A 13125-nucleotide genomic window follows, 5' to 3' on the forward strand; every position below is an offset into this window, starting at 1 on the left:
CTTTATTCTATTATCCTATTAATCTATTAATATGTTAAAATGAAAATGAAAAGAGGCAATACTGTTTGATATAATATTTCGTTTCATTGTAATGTATGTACGTTCCCTGAACTACATTTCTGCGGCTATTAATGTGCCTAAATGTAAAACAAGAAGATGCAGTGGTGTTTGATATCATATTTCGTCTTATTGTAAATACAGTGAGGAAAATTGCAGTAGCCAAGGTGAGCTGACTGACGTTATCAAGCACGCTGTTTGCAGAATTACCGGACTTGCGTCGTCCCCTCTGCGGGAGTTCACACTCTCGAGTTGAACTCGCGAAGTCCAAACTATCGAGGATGCCAGTCCGAAATGGAATAGAATGATTTCTGAAGGATCATGTGACACTGAAGACTGGAGTAATGATGCTGAAAATTCAGCTTTGCATCACAGGAATAAATTATATTTTAAAGTATATTAAAATGGTAAACCTTTATTTTAAATTGCAATAATATTTCATAATATTACTTTTTTTTTCTGTATTTTTGATCAAATAAATGCATCTTTGATGAGCATAAGGGACTTCTTTAAAAAAAAAAAAAACATTTAAAATCTTTCTGATCCCAAACTTGTGAACGGTAGTGTATAAAATACAAACACAAAAATATATGAATAATTTTGAAACAAGTTATAAAAAACTATACATAAAAACACACAGGGTCGTCAACACTAGTAACAGTTGTGGCCCTGACGTTTGGTGTGAAAGGTGAAATGGCCATGGGGTTGCAAGTGGTAAACTACATGAATTAACATCTCCCCCAAATACAACACACTCTGGGTGCAGAGTTCCCCAACTTTTAAAATCTCAACATCAATGCTGGTAGATTAAAAACAAATTAGTATATACATTTAAACAGGGCTGTCCCAAGTTGGCGTGGGGCCCAGTGCGAGGTAAGGAGCAGGGCCTCCTCGGAACATTCGTGTTCCCGTTCTTGGGGGGGTGGGGGCCCCCCTCTGTCCGTTTGCTACGGGGCCTGGTTCTACCAGTTGCACTGCCCTAAGGACAGCCCTGTGTTTAAAAATTATTTTTGACTGTCTTTTCCCAATTTAAACTGTTGTACTAGTTCTCTCATCATTGGTGCTGTGTGGGTAAACTGATACAGTGGCCTGTGTAATGTAGTTATTTATGAATTGCAGTCTAGTCCAGGGTGTCCTGTACAGGAGTTTGAAAAGATGCCTTCTAAATTTCTCTCTCACAAACACATAGAAAATGGGGTTCAGGCAACTGTGTGAGTAAGCCAAAGCTTCTGTGATTTGCAGACTTAGATTGATTGCCTTACTGCTGTCACAAGATTGAGTTATGAGCTCATTAAGTTCTAAGGCTTTCACAAAAGCTGTGACATTGTATGGAGCCCAACAGCAGAAGAAGACCACCATCACCATGATGACAAGGTGCATGGACTGCCTCCTGGTAGAGCGAGCTGTCAGGAGTCTCTTTAAAATCATTGAGTAACAAAATCCAATCACAATAAGAGGGAGAATTAAACCCATAACATTCATTTTCAAGATACCAAAAGTCCTTGAAGAAAGGTAAGAATTTTGATCATTTGTTGGGTAAGATATGCAATATTTTTGTTCATTGTTTTCTGTGGTTTTTAGGTGCATCAACTCAGGAAAGCATGCAGAAACAGCGACAATCCATGTGACCACACTTGCTGAGATCCCATATGTCCTTGTTCTGACTCTCAGGGCAAACACAGCATGAACTACAGCTAAGTACCGATCAACACTCATCAGTACAATAAAGAATATCCCACTATAGAATCCAATGTGGTAGACACTGAGGACCACAGTGCACATAACATCTCCAAAGATCCACTGGTCTCTGGCATAGTGTGCCAGGAAGGGGAGGGAGCAGACCAAGAGCAGGTCAGCAATAGCCAGGTTCAGAAGACAGATGTCAGTCATACTTCTCAGCTTCACACCCATCAAAACCACCCAGATCACCATTATGTTACCCAGAAAGCCCACCACAAAAAACAGGGAGTATAGCACAGGAAGAATGCTAGCTCCATGATCTTCATAAACACAGGAAAATCCAGAAGAATCAACATATCCAGCATAGTAGTCATAATAGTCATATGGTGCATCAGTATCTGGCTCATCATCCAATGTCCCATTTTTACTATAATTGGAATAAAAAAAAAAAGAAACTGTAAGGAAAACAGAACTCCGCTTTTGACAATTACTCATAATCTTTATGTACTTAATTGTAATTTAATATTGTAATTTAATTGTAATATGTGTTATGGCCTTACCTGGATAAAGTAAGATGATAAAGAGGTCCATTGGTTACCATAATTGTCCGTGGACAGAGTGCAAGGGTCCTGTTCATGATAAATGACTTCTATCCAAAAACAAAGGCAAAGAAATGTATTACTTAGTGGAAAAATATCTGCAGTGAAGCCAAGATACTACTGGATAACACTTCCTCTATATAAATTAAGAAAGGATCTTGCAACAGTTTCACCAACAGTTTCACAAAGTCTATTAACTCTGTAAAGAGAAGACGAGGTCTTACAACTACATATGTTCCAATGTTCTGAGTTTGTAATGGTCTTTGATTAAAAGTATAATATGTGAACAATTCTTACAAATATTAAAAGAATATCTCTAATTTTATCAAATCTATTAACTTTTAAGAGAGTGGTTTATGACACTTAAAGGAAGGAAAAGCGGAACAGATCTAGTTTCACAACTAATTTCTTACATATCAGCTAAACTGAAGAGGAAACTAACAAATTATTTTTGTATGAAAAAAGCCATGTTGCAATAATTATCAAATAGGGTACTTCAATATATATAGTTCACCCAAAAATGTAATCCTTTACTCACCCTCATGTTTTTCTGTCTGTCTGTTTGACTTTGTCTTCTGTGGAGCACAAAAGTTATTTTGAAGAATAAATAAAAAATATGCAAAAAATGCTACTGGGGTATACAGTCCATAAATCGGTGCTCTTTGGGTGCGGTATTTCTTAATTCATCAAAAAAAACGTTGAACTCCAAGGCACTCGAAAGTATAGTGAAAAAATAAAAAGCCTTTATTCTCACATGGCTTTACATTAAAAACAACTCACAAATACACCGACACATTGCAGCTATAACAAGCCTTCATCAGGGTGTCAAACTACAAACACACTCAGAGTCCATTTTAAACAATCGGTTTGTCACATGACACAGTCACTTGGTTAAATGTAAAAACAGCACAAAGAGAATATTTTCATAAATATAGTTATATAAACTTTTAGCAATCTCCAGATAATTTCATAAAATACAACATAAGTCCAAGAAACACAAGTCACTTAAGCTGAAAAATGTAATTCACCATGTTGAAAAAAAAAAAAAAATTCTGCATTAGTTACTCATAAAATATGGTCTGAGTCAATTGAAGTAAATCTCTGTGATGAATTTCTCTAAAAGCTATAATTGAAGTCATTTTTAGGAGATGAGAACGGCAGCATTTTACTGTGAAAGTCTTTGTTCATGTTTCCACTATCAGAAAACCAGAATGGTATTCAAAAAAAATATATATATATTGAGGCATGTCTTGTGTTTGCTAAACTATAAAACATGGTGGATGGAGCATCATGGTTTAATGCTGTATTTCGCCTCCTTGGGGCCTGGGCACATGGCAATCATTGAATAAACAATGAATTCAAAAGCGTATTAAGACATTTTACAGGAGAATCTCAGGACAGCAGTTCCTCATGATAACCAAATGCACGCAAAATATGGTTGAAAAGAAGAAAATGAGTCCTGGCCTTCAGACATTTAAGATGCTGCAGCATAACCTAAAGAGGGATGTGTTATTAATACAACCCAGAAATACTGATAAAGTGAAAAAGATTTGTGGGGATGGATGGTCCAAAATTGGTCCAAAGTCTTGCAAAAGGAGGATCCTATAATTCAAGTTACTAAATTCATGGGTCCACTCCCCAATGCCCTTAATGCCCTTTGAATGGAACATAGGCTAGCCACCATTTTCCTAACAAATCTATACTGCCTTTTAAATTATGGGAGGCACTCCTGTTGTGGGGAAGTTCAACTCAAAAAGACTGCAACAAATCATAAGAATGTGCTACAAATAATCCTTATCCGTCATTTTGACTGAATGGGCTGTAAATTTTCATTCATTTTCTATTTTCAAAAGTCAGGGGAATAACATATTAATGTGAAGTGATAACAGCATATATAGAATAGCTCAAATCAGCCTGCTGCATTATTGTCCTCCTGATTATTTTCATGTTTCCTTTCCGCTGTAAGTAAATGAAAAAAGACAACATAATGTGCATTTAGTCTGCTCTACCGATTTATTTTATGATTTAAACCATGAATACCCAGATAGCAAATTGGTTTTTGGCCAGATCTGGCTGTGTTTAGGCTGTGAGTTTGGCCCACATACCAAATGGAATTACGGCCCGGCCAAGGTTGGCCCAAATGCGGTTTGCCGAAAGTCACCTAGACCAATGCCGGAAACAGGCCAAAACTCACCCACAACTTCACAGTGTCCCCAGAAATCAGCCATAACTGGCCCACAACAGTGCCGGAATCCCCAGATGTCAGCCAGACAAGAGCTAAACTGGCACCACCTTTACCCCAGAACTCAGCCATAGTGGATAAGCTGGATAAGCTTCGGAAGACAGCAATAACTGGACCAATATTATGCCAGAATCCCAAAACTGAACTAGAAATTACCCTATATAATATATTATGCAAGGTATAATAAAAGAACGAAACTGCACAAATGCACTATAGTGTTTTATTGATGCAGGAAAAAAAAAATATCAGCCAGATAACAGGAAAAATAAAAACAATGGGGTAAATGATAACCCAATAACAGTTATCTTATAATGGAGTAAGGCAACACAAAAGCAACAAATAAATAGTCAATAAATAGAAGAATAACAACAAAAAAGAGAAACCAAATTAAACTTTTATAAACAATAAAACATTAATGCAGTCTAAAATATGGAAATGAGTTACTTGATGAAATACAGAGACCAACAAACAAAAGACAAATTAAATACAACTTATATTTTCAGATAAAATATTTCCTGCAATGCACTAAGAATCTTTCCTTTTTATCCTCATATCCTCATGTCTCCAGGTTTCTTTTCACACGGACTTCCGTTTCCTGTCTGCCGTGCTGCTGAGTGGTTTGTGATTGTAGCTCCGCTTTTCTGTTGAATCTCTCTTACTATCCCTCTCTGTTGTTTAAAGTGATAAAATATAACTTAATTCTCACCATATTTCTGATATTATCTATCAAACTAATCTGATTAATTTGATCGTTCGCTTTTATTCTAAAACCGCGAGTGCAGCTGACGTGCAGCGTGTTAGCATTCATTAGCCGGTTAGCTTGTCATTCGCGTTTCCATTCGCTTGCTGTTTTCTTTTTTTCTCTCACTACGTTTCTTTTCTCTCTCGCTCCGTTTTTTTCACGAGTTCATCAAACAACAGTGGTAAGTCAAAATCATTCATCAATCATGGTGAGTAATGGCTTCTTCTCCTGCTATTGTTGCTTGCACCGCTTGCCACATGTATATTTTAGCTCTCTCTGTCGGCGACGAGGGATTCACATGTGATAAATGCAGGGAAATAGTTAGGCTGACAGAGAAGATTTCAGAATTAGAGACACGCATCCAAACTTTAATTGAGGACACTAAGAATGTGAGGGCTCTAGATACGGCTTTGGATGCGACTAGCTCAGGGAGTCCTGTACATTGTTCGGTTCCGGTTAAAGCGCCTCTGCAGCAGAGCGACTGGGTGACTGTGAGGCGGCATAGTCGAGGGTCAAAACACTGCTCTTCCGTTCTGATCAAAACATCAAACAGGTTCTCCCCACTCAGTGACGCACCCTCTGAGAAACCTGATCAAAGTGCTCTAGTTATTGGCGATTCTATTGTACGGAACGTGAAAATAACGGACCTTCCCGAAAACTCTCCTCCGAATTCACAAACACTTCGTACACATCAGATTTGATAGTTAAATATGTGTATGTTAATGAATTCCAATCATTCCTAAATAGGGCGCTCGTGCACACTCTCACACATACTAGCATAATCCCCGCCTATTATTACAGCTACGCAAATTGCGTCTCCAGGAACACAGTGGAATATTCTGGTCTACTTTCTCAGGTTTGGCTCCAGTATATTGCATAAATGCAAAAAACACTAATAGGCCATATGCCTAACAATGAATATTCAATAACGTGTGTCCACCAAAGCATTTTTAGCCAGCTGAAAAACTGTCAGGCGCTCTTCTTAAAACGGCCAGCTGGTGGTGCTGGAGAATGCTTTGGTGGCCTAGCGTTTTTCTCGCTGAGAGACGCTTTGGTTGCTATGATTTGAAATATCCATGGCAGTATCGTATTACTAGTATCTAATTTTGAAGAATATTACTGAATATAAAAATGCAGTAACCAGCAATATTAACTTCTCTATTGTTGTTCAGTTGTTGTACAAGTAGGATAATTGGTCGGTGTGGTATTTGTCCCGCCCCTCCTCCATTGATTGGACGGCTGGGTAAAAAGTGACAGTGACAAGCGCTGCGTTTTACCCAAAGCTAAACAGTTTATCAACTCTCATCTACAAGAAAAAAAAAACAAACAAAAAAAATGGAGCAAACAAACTGGTAAAATATTATAATGGCAGTGCATCAAATTCAGTGTAATCAGTTTGCCAAAATGAACACAGAAGAACGTTTTACGCACCATTTATATGTGGTAGGGAGCATGTGTAAATTTCTTTCCTACCAACTAACATTTTGAAAATACAAACATTTTCATGAATTCGAAAGTTTATGTCAGAACGGCTTTACGAACGATTTACACAAAAATTTATTCTGCTCGTGTTTCATGAATGAGGCCCATTGTCCGGGAGGCAGACACACTCTATAAGTTTAAATCCAGATTAAAGACCCATCTCTTTAATCTGGTTTACACATAACACACTAGTTGGGGACACTTAAGTAAACTTAAGATATCGACACTTAATCGAAGTCGATATCGTCGACTTGATTGCGCAGATACTATTTAAACTGAACTGACCTGGATGATGACATCACTGAATTCAATGATGAACTGCCTTTAACTGAAAATTGAGTGTTTACTATTGTCATTTTGCATAATTGACACACTATTTTCCTAATTAATGCTATACAGTTGCTTTGACACAATCTGTATTGTTAAAAGCGCTATGTAAATAAAGGTGACTTGACTGTAAAATGTAATTTTGTATTTTTTTATGCATTGCTATGCTAAAAATGTAATTTGTTAATGCTTTTACACGTTTACATTTCCTTTTAATGATTGATGGTTGAAGGGTGAGTAAATTAATGTCACCACATTGTAGCCAGTTTTTGAACATGCATTGCATTCATAGAGCGATCCTTTTGCTGATTGCTTACAGTGTAAACAGAAGTTACTCCCATAATTTCCGCAAAGCGCCATGGGGCATAGGAAAAAGGTGGATACGCTCCTTTTGAAGTGGAATCATGGTGGAATATCATGTGATGTCCACTTCGCAGAGCACTTACGGTCGAATGGAATCAGACATCCCACCCTGCAAAGGCTCATTTCAGGGAGGTAGTATCAACTGTCCCAACTGTTTACTGGATGGCTCAAAGTCATAGCAGTCGGTGTCAATTAATTTATTAATTTTTGCATGAAATAAGAGACAACTGATTGGTCTACTTAGCACAAATGAGACCAATCATCAGAGGATGCTTATTCTGTTCTGCAATTCAAAACTTTCTATCATGGCTGTAGCCAGGGTTTGAAAATAACGACTATACTGAATGAATTAGCATAGATTCTTCATGGCGTATTTCATTTCATGCTGTAACTAACTTGTGCTACAGATCTGTGTACTAGTGTTAAATGCTACTGTTTTTGATAGCGTTGATAACTTTTCTAATAGATAATATAATTTTTTGGTTTTTGCATTTGCCGTACCGAATGTGGTATCCTGTCAGCAATAACCTGTCCATGGGCTTTTTTGATTACTGTCAGTTTAAATGCCAGTGTTGTGTAATATTCAGTTCCTGTGAAAAGTTTAAGTGAATATTCATTATATTCATCATCAATATTAAATATATGTCATTTTATATTCAGTAATACACTTTATAATCAGAGATTGAAATGAACTTTTTCACTCACCAGCCAATTTGGCTACTAAAGTTACCGGCCATTCATAACTTCTACTACCCAAAAAAACAAACAACCAACAAGACAGAAATAAACCAACAGTTTGAGTCTACACTGGGCATGACAAAGCGACCGTTGCAAATCATTTTGTGTCAGTACTAGGGGTGTGCGATATTGACAAAAATAATATCTCAATATTTTCTGGGATTTTATCGATAACGATAATTAGACGATATTTTGCTGAGTGTGTTATTGTGCTGATATCTTAAGGACTACCGTGGACAGCTGACTCCTAAAGTGTTTGATATTCTTCATAGTCTGTGTGGCGGTCAGTTCACAGCAGTGATAGACATTAATCTTTTCCAATAAGTCTAAATTGATTTTTACCTTTTATGGGCATTTTTACCTTTAAAAAAGCAATTTTTTCTAAAAGTGTGCATTATCTTTTGAGTCAAATTCTTACATTTAATCAGTCAATTATAATAATAATACATTTAGGCTGTTGCTAAACAAATGAAATCAGTATTAATAAAACTCATCTTTGCAGAAGTTGCATATGAAGTGGCATTTAGATTTACACATGTTAAACATGCAGCTTAGAGGGACATGGAATGCTTTAACCTGCAGTTACAAATGCATAAATAATGTTATTTTTTTTTATTTTTAGAAAAAACTGCACTCTTCGTGTGAAATTGATTAACTATATGAATTTATATAAATATACATTTTCTGCCCCCTTATCTTGAATTATGTGATCATTCTTAATGCATATTACTGTGCTAAAAATTGCACTACTATTACTTTTTAAATAAAGTAACATTTAATTTAACAGTGTTTGGCCAATCGTCTTCCTGACCACAAACTCTACTCTTCTGCACAATGGTAACCCCACAAACTTACACATACCAGAAACCCTTTTTTATTAATACTCTCCCGCGATTCTCCAACGACTCCTTGGAAACTGTTCCATGATCTCCAACGAACCTGCCTAAGACACAAATCATCAGAACTCAGATAAGAACCCCAGAATCATTCACTGTGCTGACACTACCGAGTGTGGCGGCTTTCTCCTGCAAGTGGCGCTGTATATTGAGATGCAGCCTCAGAAGTTTACCACTGAACGCACAAAGGTAGCATTCCTGGTCTCACTTCTTAACGGAAGAGTGCTGTTGTGGGCTAAGGCCATATGGAACGCTAATAGTGCCATAATTAATTCATATGATGCCTTCACTAACCATTAGAAGTCTTTGGTCATACTACAGGAGTGCTATCTGTGTCCGACCAGTTACTGCGGCTGCGCCAAGGCACTTCTTCCATTAGCGACTACACACTGCTATTCAGAACGCTGGCGGCGACTAGCGGGTGGAATGAGGCGGCTCTACTTAGCGCATACCGGCAAGGATTGAATCCCCATGTACAAGCTCAAATGGCTATTTATGATGACTCCGTTGGACTGGAAAGTTTCATGCAAAGAGCCAACTGAATTTCCCAGAGTCTGTCCGCATGCCACGCTACCGAAGCCGCCCACCAGTCTGTCACGCCCGGCATGGGTTCCCCAGTACCAGAGCCGATGCAAGTAGACACCTCACGGCTCACCCCTTCTGAACGTGCTCACCGCCTCGTGGCCGGTCTGTGCCTTTACTGCGCTGCGGCGGATCATTACATCAGGACCTGCCCAGTCAGACCCCCACGTCCTGCGGTGAGTACCCTCCAACTAGACCCTGTCATTTCCACGCTATCAATGCTATCGGTACAACTACTTACCACAGACCTTTCTGTTTCAGTCCCTGCCCTCGTCGACTCGGGCTCCTCGGGCAATTTCATATCCCAGGACCTATTGAATCGTCTCCATCTGCCCCGGAAACGTCATGCCCAGGAGCTCCGAGTCGAGACCATCCAGGGAAAACCGCTAGGACATGGGTGGGTGAAATATCGAGCACCAACACTGAAGCTCAAATTGGCACTCTACACTAGGAGGAAATCACTTTTTTGGTACTGGAGGGACCTACCGTGGATATCATCCTGGGACGCCCCTGGCTAGTTCTCCATTCTTCAGAGATCAGATGGGACACGTGTGAGGTGACTCGCTGGAGTGAGCACTGTCACTGCAACTGCCTCACGTCTTTACCTACTCCGCTCCCATGATCACGCTCAGTTCAAGTTGCATCTACCCTCGTCGAAAGCCCCGAACCTCGGGAAAAGGTCACGGTCCCATCTGATTACTTGGCGTTCCAGGATGTCTTCAGTAAGCAGCAGCCACCCAGTTACCACCTCATCGGCCATGGGACTGCGCCATCGATTTGCTGCCTGGAGCAAAACTCCCCAAGGGTAGAGTATACCCGTTGTCCATCCCGGAGCGCAAGGCGATGGAGGAATACATCAAGGAGGCTCTTAACCAAGGATTCATCCGACCTTCCACGTCTCCAGCTGCGTCCAGTTTCTTCTTCGTGGGCAAGAAGGACGGGGGCTTGCGGCCTTGTATCGACTATCGGACTCTGAACTCCCATACGGTGAAACTGCCCTATCCACTTCCCCTGGTCCCGGCCGCCCTCGAGGAACTCCGTGGGGCCTTCTCATTCTCCAAGCTGGACCTGCGAAGCGCGTACAACCTCGTTTGAATCCGGGAGGGCGACGAGTGGAAGACGGCATTCATCGCACCATCTCTTCTTAAAGCTGGAGAAATGCAAATTCCATCGCCCCACTGTGCATTTCCTGGGTTACATCGTCGGCCAAGAAGGAATTCAGATGGACCAGGGGAAGGTTGATGCAGTCAAGGAGTGGCCTCTTCCCCAGACCGTAAAGGAGCTCCAGAGATTTCTAGGATTCGTTAACTTTTATCGTCGATTTATCAAGGATTTCAGTTCCCACACTGCTCCTTTGACTTCCATGCTCCGAGGAAAACCCAAGTCCCTGTCCTGGACCACCAGCGCCCACGAAGCTCTCACAAACCTCAAAACAGCCTTCAGCACGGCCCCCATCCTTCACCATCCTGATCCGGACATTCCGTTCGTAGTGGAAGTGGATGCCTCCACCACCGGCGTCGGGGGCCGTGCTGTCCCAACATTACTGTGAGCCTCCTCGCCTCCAGCCTTGCGCATACTATTCTAAGAAACGAAATCCTTGACCAACCGTCCATCTACCTGGTCCGAGACATCCTGGACTCGTGGCGACGGTGTGGTCGGCTGGAATATTTAGTCGACTGGGATGGTTATGGACCAGAGGAACACTCCTGGGTTGCCAGGGACGACATTCTGGACCCTTTGCTACTGGAGGACTTCCATTGCACCTATCCTGATCGCCCCGCACCCAGAAGCCGTGGCCTCCTCTGTCGCCGATTGAGGGCGTCAGGAGCCGCCCCTGGGGGAGGGGGTAATGTCAGGGATTCATCACAGTCACTTCAGTCACCATCCAGGATAATCACCCGATCACAGTCACCTGAGTTCTGATCACCCGCACCTGCTGTCACCAATCAAGCCACACTACAAATACACACACATCACAGTTACTTACTGTCCGGTCTACCGTTCACTCCTATGGACTGTTCTGGACTCTCTCAGCTGAACTCACCTAGAAAGACTTACCTCCTGTTTTTCCCGTGATCCTCCAACGAGTCGTTCCACGATCTGTTCCACGATCTCCAACGAACCTGCCTAAGATACAAATCATCAGAACTCAGATAAGAACCCCAGAATCATTCACTGTGCTGACACTCACCTACATTTACCTCACCCGTTCCATTCCTCTGCATATCCTGTCAATAAACCGTCCTGTTTTGCACTTACCTGTTGTTTCCGGCCTTGCTTTGTGACAATAACACTTAATTTTAACATTTTTACTATCATTTAACAGTCAGAAGCAAAGCATGATGGGAACTAGAGATCTGCTTTAACTCATTGCGTGAATGTGTGTATATATGCGTGTACATACATTCACATTTATATGGGAGCATCTATGTGCAATATATACGCAATAAAGACTCAAGCATTATAAATATTAGATTTATCTTTGTCTTCATTTCTAAATATATTTGTATGTATCAATATATAGCCATACATTGTCAATGCATATATTGCTGTATATTGAAAAATATAAGCACTAAATCCTCTTCAGGAACTCGAGCTGCGTTGGATTACGCTTAGGGAACGCCTTCTGTGACCATGCTCTGAATCACATGTGAAATCAGTCCAATAGCTGGGCGAGACGTCATGGGCGGGTGACGTCATGACCAGGAAGCTATAAAAGCATGTGCGACGGAGCCGGCGTCAGCTTTCTGTCATTCAGGAAAGCGCTCTGTGTGTGTCAGTCATATTTATTGTTGTCTGTCAATTGTGATAAGGTTCATAAGCTCCAGCTATGTCTTAAGCTCACGCAAAGACAAAGCATTCAAAGGGCAAGAGCAAGCCACGTTATAGGTTGTGTGTTCCTCCCTGCCCACGTTATATCACGGGTGGGGATACACACAGCCTGTGTGTGGTTTGCTTGGGAGCGAAGCACGCAGAGTCGGCTCTCGAGGGGGCCGACTGCCCGCATTGCGAGCGTCTCCCACTGCGTATGCTTCGCTCCCGGAGGGCTCTCTTTGAGGAGGGAGACTTCGCCAGCGTTCCTCGCGGTGCTGGGCCCGCTTCCGTCGAGGCGGAGCAGCGGCTGCGTTCGTGGGTTTCGCAATTGGATCTGGTGGAAGGAATGGAGACGGGCGAGTCCCTATCTCCTTCTCGATCTCTGGGTTCGGAAGCCCGTTCTGCGGCTACTTCCTCCCGGGGTGAGGGCTCGACGCTCCACCTGTCTTCCTCCGAGGAGGTTGACGTGGAGGGCGTCGAAGAGGTTTCGCCCCCTCAATCGCCCCAGTATGAGGAGCTAGTGGAGATGCTTACTCACGCCGTGGCCAAATTAAAGATCGATTGGCCCACCGAGCCACAGCAAAGCAAGTTAGATGAACGCTT

At 41.4% G+C, this 13125-nt stretch overlaps 1 protein-coding gene across 1 annotated transcript; it reads right to left on the reverse strand.

The window, feature by feature from the left end:
- Positions 1–706: 706 nt before the first annotated feature.
- LOC107757437 (C-C chemokine receptor type 5-like) lies at positions 707–2896 on the reverse strand. Its single transcript, XM_016574914.1, has 3 exons — positions 2875–2896; positions 2298–2386; positions 707–2164 (listed from the first exon to the last, which is right to left on the reverse strand). Exons 1-3 carry the CDS (start codon positions 2878–2880, stop codon positions 1087–1089), a joined length of 1173 nt encoding a protein of 390 aa, XP_016430400.1. The 5' UTR covers positions 2881–2896; the 3' UTR covers positions 707–1086.
- Positions 2897–13125: the final 10229 nt, after the last annotated feature.

Source organism: Sinocyclocheilus rhinocerous, unplaced genomic scaffold (genome assembly GCF_001515625.1).
Source record: "Sinocyclocheilus rhinocerous isolate Xijiao unplaced genomic scaffold, SAMN03320098_v1.1 scaffold1705, whole genome shotgun sequence".
NCBI lineage: Eukaryota > Metazoa > Chordata > Actinopteri > Cypriniformes > Cyprinidae > Sinocyclocheilus > Sinocyclocheilus rhinocerous.